The sequence below is a fragment of the Syngnathus acus genome, chromosome 1, assembly GCF_901709675.1.
Source record: "Syngnathus acus chromosome 1, fSynAcu1.2, whole genome shotgun sequence".
NCBI classification, from domain to species: domain Eukaryota; kingdom Metazoa; phylum Chordata; class Actinopteri; order Syngnathiformes; family Syngnathidae; genus Syngnathus; species Syngnathus acus.
The window spans coordinates 17,064,815-17,089,570 of NC_051087.1; the positions used below are offsets into that span (position 1 = coordinate 17,064,815).

The 24,756-nt window shown below is 42.8% G+C and overlaps 1 protein-coding gene across 1 annotated transcript in view; it reads left to right on the plus strand.

Moving 5' to 3' along the window:
* The window catches only part of LOC119124462 (zinc finger protein 638-like), a 168,940-nt gene that overhangs the window by 112,351 nt on the left and 31,833 nt on the right, over positions 1–24,756 (plus strand). Inside the window, exons 14-19 of the mRNA XM_037254471.1 lie at positions 15,301–15,459; positions 15,544–15,921; positions 15,996–16,451; positions 16,534–16,710; positions 16,792–17,062; positions 17,157–17,423. Of these exons, the coding sequence (XP_037110366.1) occupies positions 15,301–15,459; positions 15,544–15,921; positions 15,996–16,451; positions 16,534–16,710; positions 16,792–17,062; positions 17,157–17,423 (1,708 nt within the window). The remainder of the gene's footprint in view (positions 1–15,300; positions 15,460–15,543; positions 15,922–15,995; positions 16,452–16,533; positions 16,711–16,791; positions 17,063–17,156; positions 17,424–24,756) is intronic.

A 24,756-nucleotide genomic window follows, 5' to 3' on the forward strand; every position in this document is an offset into this window, starting at 1 on the left:
TAGTTACACTCTTGCTAATCGAGCAAAGTCTGGAAAGCGTTCTTTATTTCTTTTCCAATACTCCAGTAATGATGCATGCCGTGAGATTGGTGGTTCTGTGAGGGAGGTGATTATCTCCGATAAGGTTCCACTGCCTGCATGAGCTTGCTGCTGGAGTTCTTCAACTAGATTGTCACCAAAAATTGAAGACAAAGATCCAGGGCAGAACACTCGCTATGCTAGTGCTCTGCTCCAGGTTCTTCATACTTTTGAGTGGCTTTTGTCATCAAATAGTCTGTACATTTAGGTCTTGAGAGCTTCAGTAAAATAAAGTAAAAAAAAAATCAGTCTTTGTACCTTGAATGGACAAATTATATAATTTCACATGAAACTCACTGTTGCATGCTGATTGAGAATTCGACTTTTAACAATGAATAAATCACTGGTATCTAATCCTTATTTTTCAGAGGAACAATAAAAAATGTTTGTTCTGCCTCAGTGCCTGATGGCGCACTGGTTAGGACGTCCGCCTCACAGTTCAGAGGGTGCGGGTTAGATTCCACTTCCGGCCCTCCCTTTTTTAATTTTTTTTATTTTATTTATTTATTTATTTTTAAATTCAATGTTTTACCAGGTAAGTCAATTGAGAACATTTTCTCATTTACAATGACGACCTGTGTGGAGTTTGCATGTTCTCCCCATATGTGGTTTTCTCCGGCACTCCGGTTTCCTCCATATCCAAAAAACATGCATGGTAGGCTGATTGAGCATTCCAAATTGCTTATAACTACGAGTGCAAGTGCGGATAGTTGTTCGTCTCTGTGTGCCTTGGGCCGGCCCAAGGGTATTTGTCGCCCTCTGCAACTTCCAAAAATGGCGCCCCCACCACCACCAATTTCCAAGTTATTTTTGAACTACTACCACAACCAAAATGTATTGTTTCTATTTCTATTGAGGCTATTTTTGACATACAATTGCATACACAAATATGTTGTGTGTATGTTCCATACCAAAAAAAATGTACATGATCAGTGAGCTTCTCTTAATCACTTTACGAGCTTTTTGTTTAGCAAATTCTTTTACCAGTTACCTGCAATCAAGCGACGCAGCAAATCCATTCTTAATAGATATTGTTCCCAAAGCAACTAAGCGCTCTTGGGTCATAGTTGACCGTGTGGGAGTGAGAGCACTGGAGTGGGCGGCAAAAAATGCAGGGGCGGAATTTTTTAACAGGTGATTTTGCCGCCCCCTGCGGTGGCTGCCGAGCTCGCCTAACTGTAAAGAAGGAAAAGATATAAGTCACACTTGTTGCATTTTTGGGGGAAATTTAATAAAATCCATCATCAAGACCAGGCATGTCATCTTGAAAGGCAATTTAAAATAAAAATAGGTAACAATAGGCTGAATAATTGAAATCGTCATTCTTTGTGTCACGTTTAACAACTCCGCTAACTCCAGAGGTCGAAGATGTGGTGCTTCCTCTTTTACGTCGCTTACGTCAGACTGAAGTGTTGAAATTATCAACACAGGTCTAGAGTGCCCTCTTGTGGTTTAGTGTGAAAATAACACGTGAAGTGATATAATGTGTCAATAATTTCACACAAGTTGCTCCAAACTATGCCAAATTATAAAAAAAAAAAAACTGCGACTGTCTGGAAAATACGGTCTATGTATTTGTATATGTATATATCTGTGTATATACAGATTTGTGTGTGTGTGTGTATATATATATATATATATATATATATATATATATATATATATATATATATGAGTGCCCTTTATTGTCATTTTACAACATAGTTGTAAACGAAACTGGATAGCTACTCCCTTTCTAGTGCAAAACATTACAAAAATTTAAAAAAGTATAAAGGAAGTCTAAGAATTTGTTCGTTTGTTTTCGACATTTGTTTGTTTGTTTATTTCGAACATTAAAAGAAATACAAGAAAAAAAGTAGTCTGGTAGTCCTTGTACGAATGCATCTGTAGCGCCTCCCAGAAGGAAGCAGCTCAAACAGTTGGGAGGCGGGATGTGTGTTGTCTTTGATGATGTTGTGAGCTCTGCTGACCCACTGTGTTGTATACAGTGCCTTGCGAAAGTATTCGGCCCCCTTGAACCTTTCAACATTTCGCGACATTTCAGGCTTCAAACATAAAGATATAAAAGTTTAATTTTTTGTCAAGAATCAACAAGTGGGACACAATCGTGAAGTGGAACAAAATTTATTGGATAATTTAAACTTTTTTAACAAATAAAAAACTGAAAAGTGGGGCGTGCAATATTATTTGGCCCCCTTGCGCTAATACTTTGTAGCGCCACCTTTTGCTGCAATTACAGCTGCAAGTCGCTTGGGGTATGTCTCTATCAGTTTTGCACATCGAGAGACTGTAATTCTTGCCCATTCTTCCTTGCAAAACAGCTCGAGCTCAGTGAGGTTGGATGGAGAGCGTTTGTGAACAGCAGTCTTCAGCTCTTTCCACAGATTCTCGATTGGATTCAGGTCTGGACTTTGACTTGGCCATTCTAACACCTGGATACGTCTATTTGTGAACCATTCCATTGTAGATTTGGCTTTATGTTTTGGATCATTGTCCTGTTGGAAGATAAATCTCCGTCCCAGTCTCAGGTCTTTTGCACACCAACAGGTTTTCTTCCAGAATGGTCCTGTATTTGGCTCCATCCATCTTCCCATCAATTTTAGCCATCTTCCCTGTCCCTGCTGAAGAAAAGCAGGCCCAAACCATGATGCTGCCACCACCATGTTTGACAGTGGGGATGGTGTGTTCAGGGTGATGAGCTGTGTTGCTTTTACGCCAAACCTATCGTTTTGCATTGTGGCCAAAAAGTTCGTTTTGGTTTCATCTGACCAGAGCACCTTCTTCCACATGTTTGGTGTGTCTCCCAGGTGGCTTGTGGCAAACTTTAAACGAGACTTTTTATGGATATCTTTGAGAAATGGCTTTCTTCTTGCCACTCTTCCATAAAGGCCAGATTTGTGCAGTGCACGACTGATTGTTGTCCTATGGACAGACTCTCCCACCTCAGCTGTAGTTATCTGCAGTTCATCCAGAGTGATCATGGGCCTCTTGGCTGCATCTCTGATCAGTCTTCTCCTTGTTTGAGATGAAAGTTTGGAGGGACGGCCGGGTCTTGGTAGATTTGCAGTGGTCTGATATTCCTTCCATTTCAATATAATTGCTTGCACAGTGCTCCTTGAGATGTTTAAAGCTTGGGAAATCTTTTTGTATCCAAATCCGGCTTTAAACTTCTCCACAACAGTATCTCGGACCTGCCTGGTGTGTTCCTTTGTCTTCATGTTTCTCTCTGCGCTTTAAACAGAACCCTGAGACTATCAAAGAGCAGGTGCATTTATACGGAGACTTGATTACACACAGGTGCATTCTATTTATCATCATCAGTCATTTAGGACAACATTGGATCATTCAAAGATCCTCACTGAACTTCTGGAGTGAGTTTGCTGCACTGAAAGTAAAGGGGCCGAATAATATTGCATGCCCCACTTTTCAGTTTTTTATTTGTTAAAAAAGTTTAAATTATCCAATAAATTTCGTTCCACTTCACGATTATGTCCCACTTGTTGTTGATTCTTGACAAAAAATTAAAGTTTTATATCTTTATGTTTGAAGCCTGAAATGTGGCGAAATGTTGAAAGGTTCAAGGGGGCCGAATACTTTCGCAAGGCACTGTATGTCCGTCAGGGAGGGGAGAGGGCAGCCGACGATCCTCTGCGCTTCTTTGACTGTCCTCTGTAGCCTCCCTCTGTCTGCAGCAGTGCAGCTCCCGTACCAGGTGGTCAGGCTGTAGCAGGCTCTCAATGGAGGAGCGGTAGAAGGCCAGCAGAAGCTTCCGATCCATACAGTTCTTCCTGAGGACTCTTAGGAAGTGTAGACGCTGCTGAGCCTTCTTGATGACAGCTGAGGTGTTGCGTGTCCAGGAGAGGTCATCAGAGATCTGGACTCCCAGGAATCTGATGTCGTGGACCCTCTCCACACTCTCGCTGTTGATGTAGAGGGGAGGGTGATCTCTTTTTTTCCTTCTGAAGTCCACGATGATCTCCTTTGTTTTCTTGGTGTTCAGAGCCAGGTAATTTGTGGAGCACCAATTCGTGAGCTTCTGGACCTCCTCCCTATAGGCTGTCTCGTCACCATTCGAGATCAGCCCGACCACTGTGGTGTCATCAGCAAATTTGACAATCATGTTGTTTCCGTGGGCTGGACTGCAGTCATGGGTATAGAGACAGTAGAGGAGGGGGCTCAGTACGCAGCCCTGTGGTGAACCAGTGCTCAGTGTGCGTGTAGAGGAAATGTGGGGGCCAAGTCTCAAAGTCTGGGGCCTGTTGGTCAAGACGTCTTTAATTTAAAGTCCCAATGATCGTCACATACACATCTGGGTGTGGTGAAATTTGTCCTCTGCATTTAACCCATTCCCGTGTGATTTTGATCCATCCCCTGGGGGAGAGGGGAGCAGTGAGCAGCAGCGGTGCCACGCTCGGGAAGCATTTGGTGATCTAACCCACCAATTTCAACCCTAAATGTGGAGTGCCAAGCAGGGAGGCAATGGGTTCCATTTTTATAGTCTTTGATATGACCCGACCGAGGTTTAAACCCACAACCTTCCAGTCTCAGGGCGGACACTCTATACCAGTGGTCCCCAACCTTTTTTGCACCACGGACCGGTTACGTGTCAGAAATATTTTCGCGGACCGGCCTTTATATAAATAAATATATTTATATATTTATTATTTAAATATTTATATATATAAATAGGATGAAATAAAATGATACGACTGGCATAAAAAGAAATATAAACCACATAAAAATAAAACGTTGAATTAGTGGGAGCACCGAGCTCTTTTCTCAGAAATGAGCCGTTCCCATCTAGGCGTAATCGGAGACAATGACACCCGAAGTGGTTAAGGTTTGTCTTTAAATGCAGGATGCTTGGTCTCCATGTGCCGAAGCAGGTTTGAAGGCTTCATTGCCTCGTTAGCTAGCCTTTCGCCACATATGCGGAGTGCACTTGGCGCGTCAGAGTCACCTGTGGCGATAAATCCATATTTTAAGTAGGACTCCAGAAATGTTCTTTTAAATGCAGCTTTCCTTTTCTTAGAAGTCGTAGCCTCTTCTTCTTCAGTGTTCTCATTGGACGTTTTTCCCTTTCTGAAGAAGCTTTCCAAACTTCTCTGTTTCTTTTTGCTTGCCTCGCGGGCTTGACTGTGGTGACATGTCACGTGACCGAGACGAGCGCCCTGTGTCAAGAGTCCTTATTTTTCAGATGCACCGACAGATGTAATTGGGAGAGATTCGCCAAATTTTTTATATTTTTCAAAATAAATTCTTACTCATTTTTGCTAGCTTTGCGGGCTCGACTGGGGAAACATGTCACGTGACCGGGACGAGCGTCTTAACCTGAATGAATTGATTGTCAATGAAAAAAAAAAAAAACCTTTTTTTTTTTTCCCTGTGCGGCTCCGCGGCCCGGTACCAAGTGACCCACGGACCGGTACCGGTCCGCGGCCCGGTGGTTGGGGACCACTGCTCTATACCACTAGTCCACTGAGCTGGTCAAACTGACACATTTCTGACACAAAATCTGACGCAATCTGACACATTTGTAGGTTTAATAAAATGCAGATAGATTACAGAAACAAAAAAGTTTTTTTTTTTTTTTATTGAAAAGTAGCGTATTGGCCCGAATATAAGACGACCCTGATTATAAGACGACCCCCTCTTTTTCAAGACTCAAGTTTGAAGAAAGTCTTTTTGAACACCAAATTTAATTTTTATACAGAAAATAATTACAGTACATCTGAAACAAATGATTATAACAATATATTCGAGAGAAAAAGCTTGTTGTTTTGTCTCATTCAAATCATTCAAAAACTCTATCACATCTTAATATCTGAACATTTAAATATGTAAACTAAAGTGCAATCACATTTGTAATTGAATGGCTTCTGTTTTTTGAAATTTAAATAAACCAATCTACTGTGATAAAACAACAAAATTGCAATAACTGCATTAACCATCAAAGTGAAGTCTGTAACTGTAGTCTTGAAACAAATCTGAATAAGGAAAAACATTGCAATAAAATAATGCAAACTGCTACCGCTATTGTTGGGGAACCTGAGGACTGTATAGCGGGTTGGCTCAGATGGTTATGCTCTTTTCGCCCCCGGGTGTCGGTCAGAACACAGAAGGGAAGACTTGGTTCGGTTTTGATTGCTTTACTGAATTATTGGCAAAAATGTAACAGGCACTGTGGCTCATAGGGGCATACAGGCAAACTGGCAAAAGGGTAAAGGCACATGTTTGGTCGTAAGGATGTGAGAGCAGATGTGTGTAGTGTACATGGGTGAGTCTTTGGGTGTGTGAATGTGATTCTTGTGTGTCTGATTATTGTATGAGCGTGTGAAGAGTGTGTGTGTGTCTGTGTGTGTGTGTGTGTGTGTGCGTGCGTGCGTGCGTGCGTGCGCTTCTGCAACAGACACAAATACAGCACGTAAGTCAACGCTCAACTTCTGAAGTCACACAACACTAGTAGACGGCACACATTACATAACTAACTGCGCGTAACGGTTCTGCTATACTAAATAACCATAAATGAAATACTCTCGGCAACACACCAAACATAAGTCATCGAGACCACAAAATACATTTGCTGGCGACCGGTAGTCGCCGTGCCGCTGCGTAATGGCTACTTGTACGATGCGAGGCAAACTTAAAGGAGCGCGCCGAAGCTATCAATCAAACGGCGCACACACGAAACAAACCGCGATCAGATAAACGGCACAACAGTAGACAGTAGTAACAATGAAATGTATATACTCCCTTTGTGTCAAAGACACACACGATCACAGCAACATACTCAGTCGATACCAGCAACCTTTAACTTACCGCTGTGCACAAGCTCCAACAATCGCGATAAGCTGAGGTAACTCACGCGAGACTTAAGGTGCGGTGACATATTTTTCCAACATTTTAACATCAACACAAGAACCTTTCTAACAGCTATTTTTATTTTTCTTCGTTGTCACAGGGGTTCGCGTTGGCCTGGGGAGTTAAGTTCAGCATTTGCCTTAAAGATATCTGGCGCCATCTAGCGTTGTGAATGGGTATAATGTCTCGACCCCGAATGTAAGACGGCCCCCACTTTTTCAGTCTTATTTCAATGCAAAAAACACCGTCTTATATTCGGGCCAATACGGTTCATATACGTAATGCCATTTTGTTTTGTTTCATTTCATTTCCTACCATCTGGTAAGCGCAACAGAAGTATGCGCTACAGCAGAGGTCCCCAACCACCGGGCCGCGGACCGGTACCGGTACGTGGGTCACTTGGTACCGGGCCGCCAAGCCGCACAGGAATTTTTTAAATATTTTTTTTATTGATGATCAATTAATTCAGGTCAAGACGCTCGTCCCGGTCACGTGACATGTTTCCCCAGTCGAGCCCGCAAAGCTAGCAAAAATGAGTAAGAATTTATTTTGAAAAATATAAAGAAAATGGCGATTCTCTCCCAATTACATCCGTCGGTTCCGGTCAAGACGCTCGTCTCGGTCACGTGACATGTCACCTCAGTCGAGCCCGTGAAGCAAGCAAAAATGAGCAAGAAACAGAGATGTTTGGAAAGCTTCTCCGGAAAGGGAAAAAAGCCCAATGAGGAGACGGAAGAAGAGGCTACGACTTCTAAGAAAAGGAAAGCTGCATTTAAAAGAAAATTTCTGGAGTCCTACTTAAAATATGGATTTATCGCCACAGGTGACTTTGACGCGCTAAACCCACTCTACATAATATGTGGCGACAGGCTAGCTAACGAGGCAATGAAGCCTTCAAAACTGCTTCGGCACATGGAGACCAAGCATCCTGCATTAAAAGACAAATCTTAACCACTTCGGGTGTCTCAGTGCTCCCACTAATTCAACATAATGGTGAGTTTTATTAATAAAAATTAATAAATAATTAATAATAAATAAATAAATAAATAAATTATGTCATTTATACTTGTTTTTATAATAATAATAATAATAAACTTTATTTGTATAGCACCTTTCATACAAGAAATGCAGTTCAAAGCGCTTTACAACAATGAAAGAAAAACCTGAATACATAAAAACAAAACAATGTATGCATACACAATTAATAAAGTGAGTTTAAAATAGGAGCAAGCTTTAATAAAATAAAGAATAAAGCTTTAAGAAAAGGTAAAAAATAAAAAATAAAGATAAAATTAGGCTTAAAATGAAATTTACAGTGCCAGTCGTATCATTTTATTTCATCGTATTATATATTTATTATAAATGTATCATTTATTTATATAAATATATTATTTAGTTATATAAAGGCTGGTCCCGTGAAAATACGTCGACACGTAACCGGTCCGTGGGCGCAAAAAAGGTTGGGGACCACTGCGCTACAAGGACCACCGGACTCTGCAACAGCTTCTTGCCGCAGGTCATCAGCCTGCCCAAGTCCACTCCCGAAACCATGAAATTACCCCCATTCCGCACGCACGCACGCAACGCAAGCACGCACAGCACGCACACACACACACAAGGGTATGTGACACCCTCAGCCTAATATTTTTAGCACAAACTTTTGACTAAATAATTGCGAAGGACTGCTTCCAGTCACCATCACGCGAGTTTCTACAATGCTCTGCTGGGAATTTTAGACCGTTCTTCTTTGGCAAACTGCTCCAGGTCCCTGAGATTTGAAGGGTGCCTTCTCCAAACTGCGATTAACTCGGCCATGTTGAAACTGCGAGGTACCATTTCATGACACTTTACTAAATGTCAACGTCACAAAGCTCTCAACAATTGCAAAGAATCTCCATACAGCATATATGTTTGTTGGTGCCACTCGTGAATGGAGGGGGGAGGGAGGCTGGTCTTTCATGGCAGACTGCAACGCATGATCTACGGGTGACTAGATTTTTTGATCTGCAGTAAAAGGCTTTGATCAAGCGTTCCAATTTTTCATCACCATCGGTGGCCGATCGATCGGAGCATCCCTATAAAGCAGACATGTCCAAAGTCCGGCCCGCGGGCCAAATCCGGGACCCGATCAGATTTCATACGGCTCGCAGGTTTGGTCTTATAATGTATTATTTATGGCCCGCCTGCACAGTTAAACTGAATAAAAAAATCATGAAACTTGAAACTATAATCTATATACCTCCTTTTACCAAAAGGTGGGAGCACCACTTTAAGCCGTCGCTTTCAAGAGACATGGGAATTATAATACCGTTTTTTTCCGTGTATAATACGCCCCCATGTATAATACGCACCCTAACAATGGCATGTTGATGCTGGAAAAAAGCCTGTACCCATGTATAATACGCACCCAATTATTTTATTTTTTTTTGTTTTTTTTTTGTTTTTTTTTAAAGTCCCAATGATCGTCACACACGCAGGGAGGCAATGGGTCCCATTTTTATAGTCTTTGGTATGGTCTTAACTAGGCTGGATGTATTTTTTTTTTTTGGCGTTGATTTCTCCGACTGCCCGTAAAGGCACCACCGCGATCAGATGAAAAGAGAGGAAAGTGACGTGCGGACGTGAAAAAGGCGGCTCTGTATGGGAGAGACGTTGAAGAGGAATAAAAACACCCTTGGAAACCAAAACTTGCCCCTCGTCGTGACTCGGAGCCGCAACAAATGCTTCGGATTTGTGTAGGGTACATTGTGACAGCAAACGAGCAGGTGATCGAGCAAGCGTCTGATACGAGAGCATTGCGTTCGTATGGAGCGTGTTTGAAGTGAACAGCAGAGACGAAAGGAACAAGGCAAAGTGTTGTGAAATAAAATATTACCTGTAATACGCATTTTGTTATTTGCTGATTGTATTAAACTATCACATTCATTGTCAGTCAAGAAGAGAAGAGGACTATTATCCCTTCTTTGACGAAATGACCAGAGCACAGTACAAACACACTATTGTTCTTTCGGTATTTATTCAACCCACATTCTTTCACAACATGACAAGAAGAGAACAATACATAAATCAATACTCGTACCAGTACCATGATTTCTTAAAAAAAAAAAAAAAAAAAAAAATTAAATTAAAAAAAAAAATTTAAAAAAAATTGTACCCATGTATAATGCGCACCCCAGATTTTAGGACAATAAATTAGTTAAATTTTGCGTATTATACACGGAAAAAAACGGTACTTCTTCACTGAAAATCAAGGCAATTGTGTTTGTCTAATTTGTAAAGAGACGGTTGCCTTGTTTAAGGATTTAAACCTAAAGAGACACTACCAGACTAAACATGCTAACAGGGAGTGACCGTGCTGCTAAAGTGCAGCAGCTCCAAGTTGAACTGGCATCACAACAGCGATTCTTCACGCGGGGCTGTCAGTCAAAAGTAAATACCGTAATTTTCGGACTATAAGTCGCTCCGGAGTACAAGTCGCATCAGCCATAAAATGCCCAAAATGTGAAAAAAAAACATATAAGTCGCTCCGGAGTATAAGTCGCATTTTGGGGGGCAATTTATTCGACAAAATCCAACACCAAGAACAGTCATGAACGAGCAACAACAGGCTAAACGATAGGTATGCTAACGTGACATAAACACAAACTAAGAGCTGAGAACGGCCCTGACGTAACATTCAGAGTTATTCAAAAAACTATTACATAAATAACACGTTAATAAAACCATCTGTGTCACTCCAATTCATTAAATCCATCGATCGTCCTTTGTCAACAATGCGTGCGCGCCGCTGACGGCGCTTGCACTACAAAATATTCCACAGGCCCATATAACGATATATAAATTATATATCAAATAACTATCATATAAGCAATAATGTTATCAAACCATCTGTGTCACTCCAAATCATTAAATCAATCGATCGTCCTTTGTCAACAACGCTTGCACTTCAAAATATTCCACAGGCCCATATAACGATATATAAATTAGATATCAAATAACTATTATATAAGCAATAGTATTATCAAACCATCTGTGCACTCTAAATCATTAAATCCATCGATCAAATTCCTCGTCCTTCGTCAACAACGCCGCGCGTGCGCCCTGACGTCAGCCTCGTCGTTATTCCACAGATCTACTATATAACTACCGTACATTCTGGACTATAAGCCGTGACTTTTTTCCAAAATTTTGAACCCTGCGGCTTATAGTCAGGTGCGGCTTATATAAGGATTTTTTTCGTGATTTTTGTGATGACTTGATCACTTTTATACACTGCGGTATCTTGAAGGAAAAAACAACAACAAAAATACTATTTTGAAACACTACTATGGCTGCTGCTTATTCTGGCTGTGTTGCTTGTGACTATTATGAGCTTTAGTAGGAATGCACGCTAGGTGACCTGCGTCAAAGGGCTCTAAACCTTTAATCTTACTCTGCCATGTGACTCAGAGATTACACAAAGCAGTGGCGCTGTTTCCAGGGCTGTGGACTCGGTCGGATTTTTGCTCCGAGTCCGAGTCCGGCCTCTTGACCACGAGTCCGAGTCCGGCTGTCCATTTTTTCTGTTAATTCATGTGACTGCTTAGTCTTTATTCAAGGCTAATTTAGATCAAAATCTAAATAATTACAACAGTTTTGTGATGGCTTTGTCTTTATTAAACATATAAACGAATACAATAAACAGATACTTTCAAGTTTTAATCATTAATTACACCATTATAGCTCAGACATTTATCTAAACACAAATAATTAGTGACGATCCCACAACTATCGAAACACATCAATGATATAAGCTGGGTGACATAATCGTCCTTGACATTGGTACATAATGTAAACATTAGCCTAAGTGCAACTCAACGTGGCCGCATTGATCGTAACTTACGCTCCGTTTCCCCCCCAAATCTAGAGGCAAAACATTGTTCTCTCGCTGCTCCCGGGTTCTTCCATCTTGGCTGCGCGCGGGGCATTGTGGGTCTTGTACGTGCACGCACGCAAGCAGGCAGGCGCGGGCGCGCACGCAACAACTAAATTTCTCTTCATAACAAGCAAGCAGGGCTGTGGACAGTATTCCTACGCGCATTCTCAGCAGCATGATGAAAATAAAATTGAACGTATTTTTTTTTATTGTCAGACTCGGTGGAAAATCAGCACCGAGTCCGGCAAAAATGACAGAGTCCGACGAGTCCGAGTCCCCGAGTCCGAGTCCACAGCCCTGGTTTGGACCATCTGCATTGTATTAAAACCCAATCAATCAGCATTTAAATTAAATTCTTCTGACATTTTGCTCACCAAAAACAAGTTGTAATGAACGTGAACTTTTAATGCATTTTATTCAGAAGGTTACTTTGAACCCCGAGGCTTAAATGGCGGCGCGGCGTATTTATGGATTTTTACGGCCTCCAGGGGGCGCTCTAGCAGAAAGCAAGAGCGAGACAGACGAAGAAGAGATAATGCGCCGAAGAAGACGTGCTAGTTTGTGTTTTGAACATTTCGCGGATCACGCACACACCCTCATCATGGAAAACACACGAAGAAATGCATTTGATGCAGCTTTTAAGTTAAAAGGAATCGATTTGGCTGTCAAAGAGGGAAATAGAGCTTAAATGGCGGCGCGGCGCGGCGCGTCGTATTTATGGATTTTTACGGCCTCCAGGGGGCGCTCTAGCAGGAAGCAAGAGCGAGACAGACGAAGAAGAGATAATGCGCCGAAGAAGACGTGCTAGTTTGTGTTTTGAACACTTCGCGGATCACGCACACACCCTCATCATGGAAAACACACGAAGAAATGCATTTGATGCAGCTTTTAAGTTAAAAGCAATCGATTTGGCTGTCAAAGAGGGAAATAGAGCTTAAATGGCGGCGCGGCGCGGCGTATTTATGGATTTTTACGGCCTCCAGGGGGCGCTCTAGCAGGAAGCAAGCACGAGACAGACGAAGAAGAGATAATGCGCCGAAGAAGACGTGCTAGTTTGTGTTTTGATAGGCGAATAGTGGCGTATAATTCACACAAAGAAGAGACAGAACGAGATCAATACGGATATTACTGAAAGGAAGCTTTTATACAAAAACCGTCATTATGGGGGACAAAAGAAATGCATATGAAGCCGCTTTTAAGCTAAAGGCAGTCGATGTTGATGACATTGTGTTGCGCCACCCTTTTTCTTTATTTCGTGGTCCCGTCTACTCTGGAGCTATACGTGTCGCTCGCTAGTTTAATGTAATTTAGCGCTTCGTGCTTGAATAAAATTAGCATGAACAGACCCTCATCACACTCGAAGAAATGCATAAAAGCGACGACGAAAGAGAGACTGAGAAAGTGTGAGGCGAAGGATATCTAACGCTATTCCAATCGGACGCTGAGGAGGAAGACTTCGATGGTTTCAGTGCACAGGAGGAAGATGAAGACGATGAAGCTCTTTTTTTACTTTTACTGGTATGTTTTTTAACGAGCCCTGTTGGTGCTGTACTACCGTGTTGCTGCTGTGTTACCGCCGCGTCTCAGTGACTTTTACCGGGTATGTTTTTTTTAATCCAGCCCTATTAGTCTTGTGTTACTTCCGTGTTGCTGCGGTATTACTGCAGCGTCACGGGCAGTGTTTGGAAAGAAATGTTATGGTATGTTATTAAAACTTTAAAAAAGCTTTCTGTGTCCAGTCTTTCTTTGTTAATAACTCGCGTGCACACTTCTGTGTTGCTGCGGTACTACTGCTGCGTCACAGGCAATGTTTAGAAAGACATGTTAAAGTATGATATTAAAACTTTAAAAAGGCTTTCTGTGAACGGTCTTTCTTTGTAAAAAACGCGTGTGCACGTGCGGCTTATAGTCTGGTGCGGCTTATATAAGAAAAAAACCTAAAATATCCCCCAATTTTAGCTGGTGCGGCTTATAGTCCGGTGCGGCTTATAGTCCGGAATTTACGGTATATTGTAGTGTTAACAAAGTTCAAGGAAAGACGTGGGTTTGGTAAACGGCTCTTTATTTAACAAAACAAACTTCCAGGCGTGTGGCGGCGTGGACTTCCAGCCACGGAAGTGGAAGAGAGCTCCATAGAATAGGACCGGGCGTGCGTAAAAGCCATGACCGAGCCCCATCCACTGAGCCACCCGGCGAAGCGCCGGCCCTCGACTTCCATCCACGGAGGTGAAAGACAGCTCGGTAGAGTAGGACCGGGCGTGCGTAAAAGCATTGTCCGAGCCCCATCCACCATCCCTGGACAGCCACCCGGCCAAGCGCCGACCCCCGACTTCAATCCACGGAAGTGAAAGAGAGCTCCGTAGAGTAGGACCGGGCGTGGGTAAAAGCCATAATAGTTTTTCAAACCTTCTGTGTCACTCCAAATCCTTAAATCCTTCAAACTCTTCGTCCGCCGTGTCACTTAGAAACAAAGCCGCTAATGATGCCGGTAGTACGTGGGGCCCTTCGTCATCTTCGTCATCCCGTGATCAATCTTTGTCCTTTATGTAAACAACCGCCGCGCCACGCCACGTCGCGCTCCTGACGTCACTTGAAATTCAAATTACAGTAATCCCTTGCTACATCGCGGTTCGTTTATCGCGGTTTCACTTTTTTTTTTTTTGGAAAGTTTTTGAAAATCTTTGAAAAAAAACACATAAGTCGCTCCTTATTATAAGTCACCCCCCCCACCCAAACTATGAAAAAAAACGCGACTTATAGTCCGAAAATTACGGTACTACTAAAGCAAGCTACGAAGTAGCCATGTTAATACTGTTGATGTTATTAACCTGTAGACGTGACACAAACTATTACTTTCTGAAAGATATTGTAAATGACTAGAGCAAAATTCACTTGTTTTAAGTTTTAATAATAACAGACAACTTTGCATTACTTATGATTACTGTTTAAAATGTTCATGAGGCAAAAATGATTTTAAACTCATGTAAATTCAAGGTATTTCATACAGTTTGTTCAATGTTATCTGACTCTTCAGATATGAATGAAAGGTAGAATTTGTGTTTTTAGAGTTGTTCACATCTGCCTGAGTGGCTTATATTTGGTTATTTTGTCATTTGAAAAATAAAGACAATTGTGACAATGAAAATTGTTTTATAACAGTGTGTATTTGTATGAAATTTTTGTAGTTAAAAAATGTCCAAAAATACTATTGGCCCCCGAGCCCCTTCACTTTATCAAATCTGTCCCTCCTTGAAAAAAGTTTGGACACCCCTGCTATAAAGCTATAATCTGTTTACATGGTTTTGTTCAGTTTTACTAGTTTTTAATATCCTCAGTACGTAACGTTGGAACATGTTACTTCTACTACATTCCTTCCCAAGCCTGCCCGAAAAAAAAGGCTTGGTATGACCCCTGCCATAAAGCTTGTTTATTTTCTTCTGGCTTAGGTAATTTGTGAAATGGAAACTGGAGCCATGGCCCTCTCTGTCTACAAACGCTTCCAGAGGTTTCCATGCATTGTACAAAACAACCCTTTGTTCTTTTCACGCAAGCCTGACCCCAAAACTAACACACGGACTCAAGTATTTTCTCCAAACGTGCGTGAGGTATGCTTGGTTATTAGTTGACACGTTCAAATTCAAATTTTGTCAAACATTTTTTACATACCTGTATTTTCTTTAATATTGTAGGATATTTTTGAAAATGATGAAGACCGCAATACAGATGCAGCTGACCAAGATAAGATAGCACATTCTGTGGAGTTGAGAAAAGAGCACAATATATTAATGGGCCCTCAAACAGTGCCTATTGAAGATGAACTGGCTGGAGAAAATGGAAGCCTTGTCACTCAGGACCATTGGAATGTGCTGTCTGAATCTGCACTTGAACCAGACAAAAAGACTGACAAAGAGAATGTAGGAACTACTATAGCAGTCTCTAAGTCTAACAAGAAAGATGAATCAGCAAATGAGACTATTTTGCAGACAACTGTAAATGCAACCGATTTAGAAAAGATTCATGTTGGTCAATGTGATTCTACAGATATTGCATTTTCAGAGTTTTCTAAGGTAAAAAGCATGATTTAGATATTTGTCATTAACAGTTGCTTTTATTAATTTTCTTGACTTTTCCTTTTCTCAAGGATACTGTAGAGGTGGACAGTGGAGCAGAAATAAATCACCCTCGAAATAAAATGGCAGGCTCTGCAAATGAAGAAGTTCTTCTGGAGACAGAAGTGGGAAAGGCAGCTTACCAAATAAAAGAGACAGGTGGACACAAATTAGTTGATGCAGAGGTTGGTTTAAACACTCGGGAGAGTGAGAAAGTTGACAAAGAGGCAAAAAAGGAGAAGGAATTTAGGGGGAGAGGGCGAAAAATTAGGGAGCAGTGGGTCCAGAAGGACTTACAAAGGACCAAGTGGGATCGGGAGCAAGAGGAAAGAACCATAAAAGAGAGGAGGGAAATGGAGAGGAAGAACGAACATGGAGTTCCGTCCTCAGGACTATATGAGTCATGCAGGTTTGAGACATATAAAAGCAACTCAAATCTGGGTGAACAAAGAATTTCTAACAAATCAGATGCTGAATTGCCCAAGATGGTGAGCTGCATTTGTCAAAAAGCATGTTAATCCAGTAGTTATTGCTACTATTGTTATTGAATGTATCCTTTTGTACAATTAGGATGGGGTTGAAGATTTTGATTCATTCCCATTGAACATGAGTGAGTTTGTGACTGTGGATGAAGTTGGGGATGTGACTGATTTGAATGACTTCCCTCTTCCGCCTTCTCCTGCTGCTTCAGAGAAAACCACAGAGCAAGAGAAGTCACAAACAAAAGTCCCACAGGACACTCATGAGGTAAAGCATTCATATGTGTTCCACAAGCTACAGGAGGTATTTTCAAATTTAATTTTTTCTTTTACTTTTTACTTTTTCAAGGTCAGACCTTTGGATGTGATCGCGCAGTCTAAGGAGAAGTCTGATTATCCTATAACAGATTGTCAGCATCAGCCCATGATCATTGAAGATTCCATTACAGATTTTGGACATCAGCGTACAATTTCACCTGGGACCTCTGACAGTGCAACATCAGATGTGATTGGCATGCTGAGTTGCAAAATTGCAAACCCATCCACAAAAACTCGGCAAGAATTTTCTCCTGCCATCCAAAAAGTAGTGCCAACTTGTCAACCAGAAATAAATGAGACAGGTAGAATATTTTAAAGATGTACTCCTAAGAATTATACTTACTGTCATATTAGTGTTGTTGTAATGTTTTTTATTGGATTTTTGTCTCTTCATAGAAAATATACTCTCCGCTCCCACAGAATGTATAATCATGATTGAGACTCTTCCAACACCACCTATTTCAAGTAAAACAGTCATTGATGACTCACCATCAGATCAACACACTATGAAGGTGAAAATAACTTCAGGAAACATTACTGGAGAAGAAAAGAAAGACAAAGCAACAGCTGTGGTTAAGAGCCCTTTAAATGAAGCGCAGACCGTAATGGAAAATGTGCAAATGAGAGAGGGCACATGGATGAGCTTTTCTTCTGCTGAGCCAGGTAAAGTTCCTTTTATCAGGGATGAGATTGTTTGACAGATTTCTGATTGTAGAGATGAACGCAAGTCTGATGAGAAATTCTAAGGAAACGCGGTATTTCCTTCCACTGCTATGCGAATGACTGTCAGATCTATGTCCTGCTGAGCAAAAAAGACACTTTCTAATTGAGGCTACTTTTGTTCTGTTTGGAGCAAATGAGGGCCTGGTTGGGACTGAATTTCTTGAATTTCAATTAAACTAAAATAGCAGTTTTGGTGTGTATTCCCAGTGGCCGTTGTACATGCCACCCTGTTGACTTGGGCCCCTTGGCGCCTTATCTAAAGCCGACAGTCACAAACTTTGGTCTTTGAATTCGACCAGCTGTGAAATCCAGCTTTTTCCATCTTAGACAGTTGGCTAAGGCAAGCCTCTTCTTTCTTGACAGCACTTTGAAAGAGTACTACCGTTTTGGCCCGAATATAAGACAATGTTTTTTGCATTGAAATAAGACTGAAAAAGTGGGGGTCGTCTTATATTCGGGTTCTAGACATTATACCCATTTTCACTTTTGCGCAGCGGTAAGTTAAAGGTTGCTGGTATCGACTGAGTATATTGCTGTGATCGTGTTCGTCTTCGACACAAAGTGAGTATATACATTTCATTGTTACTACTGCCCACTGTTGTGCCGTTTGTCCGATCGCGGTTTGCTTCGTGTGCGCGCCGTTTGATTGACAGCTCCGGCGCGCTCCTTTAAGTTTGCCTCGCAACGTACGAGTAGCCGTTACGCAGCGACACGGCGACTAACGGTCGCCAGCAAATGTATTTTGTTGTCTTGATTGATGACTTATGTTTGGTGTGTTGCTGAGAGTATTTCATTTATGGTTATTTATTATTATTTTTTTGCCAATAATTCAGTAAAGCAATCAAAACTGAACCACGTCTTCCATCCTGTGTTCTGACCGACACCCGGGGGTGAAAAGAGCATAACCATCTGAGCCAACCCTGTACAGTCCTCAGGCTCCCCAACAATAGCGGTAGCAGTTTGCATATTTTATTGCAAGGTTTTTCCTTATTCAGATTTGTTTCAAGACTACAGTTAGACTTCACTTTGATGATTAATGCACTTATTGCAATTTTGTTGTTTTATCACAGTAGATTGGTTTATTTACATTTCAAAAACCAGAAGCCATTCATTTACAAATGTGATTGCACTTTAGTTTACATATTTAAATGTTCAGATATTAAGATGTGATAGACAGTTTTTCCATGATTTGAATGAGGCAAAATAATATGCTTTTTCTCTCAAATATATTGTTATAATCATTTGTTTCAGATGTAATTATTTTCTGTATAAAAATTAAATTTGGTGTTCAAAAAGTTTTTTTTCAAACTTGAGTCTTGAAAATGAGGGGGTCGTCTTATAATCGGGGTCGTCTTATATTCGGGCCAATACGGTAATTCGTGCCCTTTTTCACATCTTGGATGAATTACTGTAATGCATTTTACTTTGGAATCAGCCAGTCCTTGATTGAGAAACTGATTGTAATTGAAAAATATAAACATATAGTAATCATATCTGAGCGAGGACCTCTTGATACTGTAGCTCCTCAACATAATCACTAAAAGTAAGCCTACAGTAAGTACAAAATTGTGTATTAATTTTTCTACAGTGGAGAGAAATTAAACAAATATTAACTAATGTACCTAATTAATAGTAATGTAATAAAGTCCATCGATATATGTTAAATATCCATGTGCCTTTGAATGTGAGGATAGTTATAAGTGAGAAAATAATAATCCGATTATTCATACAGTATACAGTGGGGAGAACAAGTATTTGATACACTGCTGATTTTCCAGGTTTTCCCACTTACAAAGCATGTAGAAGTCTGTAATTTCTATCATAGGTACTCTTCAACTGCGAGTGATGGAATCCAAAACAAAAATCCAGAAAATCACATTGTATGATTTTTAAATAATTTCCATTTTATTGCATGAAATAAGTATTTGATACATCATTAAATCATTAAATCTGAATCTCTCTGGGTTTGGATGAAGAAAATCCCACCTAACCTGATCGAATGCCCTTTTTGCATCAAGGCCAATTGTAACGCACATGACATTTGTCTGTATCGTGAAGAACATGTAGGTTCTCCTGATATTGTCTTGCCACAACAAAGCCAGATTGAGTCTCATCAATTAATTCTCACCAATCTGACAGAGTTGGAGCTCTTATGGCCAATACGGAACTGCATGTGCTAATTGGGGCTGATCGCCACCACCTGTTCCATGTTAACTGCTAACTAGGCCATGCATATTGACGCCGATGTCAGTTCTCGCCGTCTCGCCTTGCTTTGACACACGCACACCTGTCACCTGATTTACGTTTGCCTGAACCGCTGTGTATCGGTACGTCTGACTGGTTGTCTGCCTTGACACACACGCCTACCACCTGATTCCCATTTGCTTGATCCACTGTGTAACAAGACACAAGCTCGCTAACCGGCTCATCAGTTTCCTCATCCACTTGTTCTGTTGGCGTTCTAGCCTCTGTTTTCCTCTTCCCGCATTCCCTAAATAAACAGTCCGTGTTGCACATGGTTGTCCTGCCTTGTTCGTGACAGGCTGGCTGCCGTGCTTCCCGCAATGACTCCCAATGCTCAGAGGCACGCCTCGCACTATCAGTGTGTATTTAAACACCGTTCTCCCGTCACTTATAAACCCTCTAAGAACAGACACTCTGGTCTTGTCAGTCTTTGTAGCTGGGCTCTAATGAAGAAAATTAGCCTGCTCGTGTTGCACATATTGGCTGCTCAGGAGGGAGATTTAAAGAGAGGTAGCGTACAGTAATGGTGCGGAAAGAAGTGCTACAGTGGTAATGTTCCGTTCAGTGGAGATCTCTTGCTGATATTAGTTCAATCAGCGACATCGAACAGGAAAAAGCTTGCCACGCAGCTAACGCCTCCAAACAGCAGCAAGTCATGATCCTTTTTCCAGTTTTTGCTGTTACTTTGTTGCTACAGATGGTCCATTCCTGTGCAGTTTTTGTTGTTACTCTGTAGCCACAGACAATCCATTCCTTTGCTGTTTATGTTGTTACTTTGTCGCCATAGACGAGCCATTCCTGTGCTGTTTATTTCGCTACTTTGTTCTGCTGCGTTGCAGCGAGGATTTGTGTTGTGGTATTTTTGCTAGTGATTATCAAACCTTGGTTCCAACTTTTCCAACTCCACCAAGGCTTTCAAGAGTGAAAGAAACAATCGTGGAGAGGAATTAACAAAACCAAGGATTTCAAGAGTGGAAGGAAATACCGTAATTTTCGGACTATAAGTCGCTCCGGAGTACAAGTCGCATCAGCCATAAAATGCCCAAAAAAGTGAAAAAAAACATATATAAGTCGCTCCGGAGTATAAGTCGCATTTTGGGGGGCAATTTATTTGACAAAATCCAACACCAAGAACAGTCATGAACGAGCAACAACAGGCTAAACGATAGGTATGCTAACGTGACATAAACACAAACGAAGAGCTGAAAACGGCCCTGACGTAACATTCAGAGTTATTTAAAAAACACTACTACATAACACGTTTATAAAACCATCTGTGTCACTCTAATTCATTAAATCCATCGATCGTCCTTTGTCAACAATGTGTGCGCGCCGCTGACGGCGCGTGCACTTCAAAATATTCCACAGGCCCATATACGATATATAAATTAGAAATCAAATAACTATTATAGAATAGAATAGATCAGTGGTTCCCAAAGTGGGCGGTACCGCCCCCCTGGGGAAAGATCTGGGGGGGGGCGGTGAGGAAGAAAGGGGCGGTAGGGGGGCGGTAGGGGGGCGGCAGTCGATTTGTACACAACACGCCGCTCTGGCCCAGTCAGATCCGACAGCATAGACTACAAAAGCAAAAGCTCAGGTTTGTAATTTCAAGCTTGTAATGTTCAGAATTTTATCTTATAATAAAAACCGCATTCTGGCGGTCAACATCATCTTGAGTTCAAGTCAACATGAAATTGGGGACTCGCCAGAACGCGCCGTGTTGTGTTGTGTTGAGCTGGTTAGGGCAGTGGTCCCCAACCACCGGGCCGCGGACCGGTACCGGTCCGTGGGTCACTTGGTACCGGGCCGCCAAGCCGCACAGAATTTTTTTTTTTATCGACGATCAATTAATTCAGGTCAAGACACTCGTCCCGGTCACGTGACATGTTTCCCCAGTCGAGCCCGCAAAGCTAATATGTGGCGACAGGCTAACTAACCAGGCAGTGAAGCATTCAAAACTGCTTCAACACATGGAGACCAAGCATCCTGCAATAAAAGACAAACCTTAAATCACTTCGGGTGTCATTGTCTCCGATTACGTCTAGATGGGACCGGCTCGTTTCTGAGAAACAAACTCAGTGCTCCCACTAATTCAACGTATTGGTAATGATATTATTAATGTATTATTTATTTATTTATATAAATGTATTATTTATTTATATAAATGCCTTGGGGGGGGGGGGGCGCTAGGAATTCACTGGGGAGCCAAAGGGGGCGCCAGCCTGCAAAAGTTTGGGAACCACTGGAATAGATCTTTATTTGTCATTGTCACATGTACAACGAAATTTAAAAAGTGCCAACCGATCCGCGCATGCGATAAAAAATAAATAGAATAAATAGAATAAAAAGATAAAAAAAACAAGCTAAAAACCCACAGAAGAACATACACAGACATAATCATTTACGTTTAGCTGCATTCAATGTGACTACCGCTGTAGGGTAAAAACTGTTGGCGAATCTGCTAGTCCTCGACCTAATTAATCTGTAGCGTCTGCCTGATGGCAACAGTTCGAAAAGGGAGTGGCCAGGGTGGGTAGTGTCCTTCAGAATGTTCTGTGTTTTTTTTGAGACAGCGGGTTCTGTGTAGGTCTTCCAGTGTGGGGAGAGGGCAGCCAATGATCTTCTGTGCTGTGTTGATGACCCCTTGGAGCTTTTTCCTCTGAGCAGCAGTGCAGCTGGAGTACCAAACACATATACAGTACGTTAAAGTGCTTTCTATGGAGCAGCGATAGAAGGACACCAGCAGTCTCTGTGTAATGCTGTGCCTCCTCAGCACCCTTAAAAAGTAGTCTCTCTGCTGGGCCTTTTTAAGCAGCTCAGAGGTGTTCACGCCCCAGGTGAAGTCCTCCTCGATGTGGACTCCCAGGTAGCGGAAGGAGGACACCCTCTTCACACAGACCCCGTCGATGATAAGTGGTGGAATGTCCGTTTTATTTTTCCTCCTAAAATCAATGACCAGTTCTTGGGTTTTAGCCGTGTTTAGGAGCAGATTGTTCTCTCCGCACCACTCCGATAGCTGGACCACTTCGTCCCTGTAGGCAGACTCATCCCCCTTTGAGATGAGCCCCACCACGGTTGTGTCATCCGCAAATTTCACGATGGTGTTGCTGCCGTGGGCGGGGGTGCATGCATGTGTGTAGAGCGTGTAAAGCAGTGGGCTCAGTACGCAGCCCTGTGGGGAGCCGGTACCAAGACTGAGAGGTGTGGATGTATGACGGCCCACTTTCACCCTCTGGCTGCGACCCGTCAGGAAGCTCTTAATCCACCTGCAAGTATTATGTGGAAGTCCCAGGCCCTCCAGTATGTCCACCAGTCTGTGGGGGAGGATGGTGTTAAAAGCAGAGCTAAAGTCCACGAAGAGCATCCGCACATAGCTCCCCGGCTGCTCCAGGTGGGACACTGCAGCGTGGAGGGCTGTAGCTACTGCGTCCTCTGTGGATCTATTTGCCCTGTAGGCGCAAACTGGTGGGGGTCAAAACCTCTGAACAGGAGTGCTGTGATGTGACCCCGTACCAGCTTTTCAAAGCACTTCATGACCACCGGGGTGAGTGCGACTGGCCGGTAGTCATTGAGGCTGGTGATGTGGCGTTTCTTGGGCAGGGGGACTATAGTGGAGGATTTTAAACAGGATGGGACGGTGGACTCGGTAAGGGACTGGTTGAAAATCTTTGTGAAGACTCCAGCCAGCTGATCTGCGCAGTCCTTCAGGACACGCCCAGTGACGCCGTCAGGACCCGCAGCCTTCCTCGAGTTGATGGTCCGCAGCGTGCGCCTCACCTCGTGCTCCTTCACTGTGAGGGTGAAGCTGCTGCGGTCTGTGGGATGTGATGTGGCCGCTTCAGGTGGCTCGGACTCGAACGGGGCAAAGAAGGTATTGAGGACCTCTGCCAGTGAGGCGTCCCCTTCAGCAGCTCCAATGGTGGTTCTGTAGTTGGTGAGATGCTGGACTCCCTGCCACACCTGCTTGCTGTTGTTGCTGTCCAGGTGATCCTCAATCCTCTTCTTGTAGGCAAGCTGGGCCTCTCTGATGCCTCTCCTCAGGTTGGCTCTGGCTGTGCTGTAGAGAGCCCCGTCCTCAGACCTGAGGGACAGGGCGGTGTCCCTCTCCTCCAGCAGCCGAAGGACCTCCCCGGTCATCCAGGGCTTCTGGTTGGGGTATATCCGTATAGGTTTGTCCACTGTGACAGTGTCTGTGCAGTGCTTGATATAACACAGAACACTGTCTGTGAACACGTTCAAGTCCCGGTGTTCGAAGATGTCCCAGTTAGTCCTGTCGAAGCAGTCCTGCAACTGCTGAGAGGCGTCATCAGGCCAGGTTTTAACAGTTTTAGTGATGATAGGAGCTGATTTCCTGATGGTGGTATATGCCGGGATTAATAGCAGTGACATATGGTCAGACTGGCCCAGGTGAGGTAGCTGTTTTGCCCTGTAGCCTAGCTTGATGTTGGAGTAGACCAGTGGTTCCCAAAGTGGGCGGTACCGCCCCCCTGGGGGCGGTGGAAAGATCTGGGGGGGCGGTGAGGAAGAAAGGGGCGGTAGGGGGGCGGTAGGGGGGCGGCAGTCGATTTGTACACAACACGCCGCTCTGGCCCAGTCAGATCCGACAGCATAGACTACAAAAGCAAAAGCTCAGGTTTGTAATTTCAAGCTTGTAATGTTCAGAATTTTATCTTATAATAAAAACCGCATTCTGGCGGTCAACATCATCTTGAGTTCAAGTCAACATGAAATTGGGGACTCGCCAGAACGCGCCGTGTTGTGTTGTGTTGAGCTGGTTAGGGCAGTGGTCCCCAACCACCGGGCCGCGGACCGGTACCGGTCCGTGGGTCACTTGGTACCGGGCCGCCAAGCCGCACAGAATTTTTTTTTTTTATCGACGATCAATTAATTCAGGTCAAGACACTCGTCCCGGTCACGTGACATGTTTCCCCAGTCGAGCCCGCAAAGCTAATATGTGGCGACAGGCTAACTAACCAGGCAGTGAAGCATTCAAAACTGCTTCAACACATGGAGACCAAGCATCCTGCAA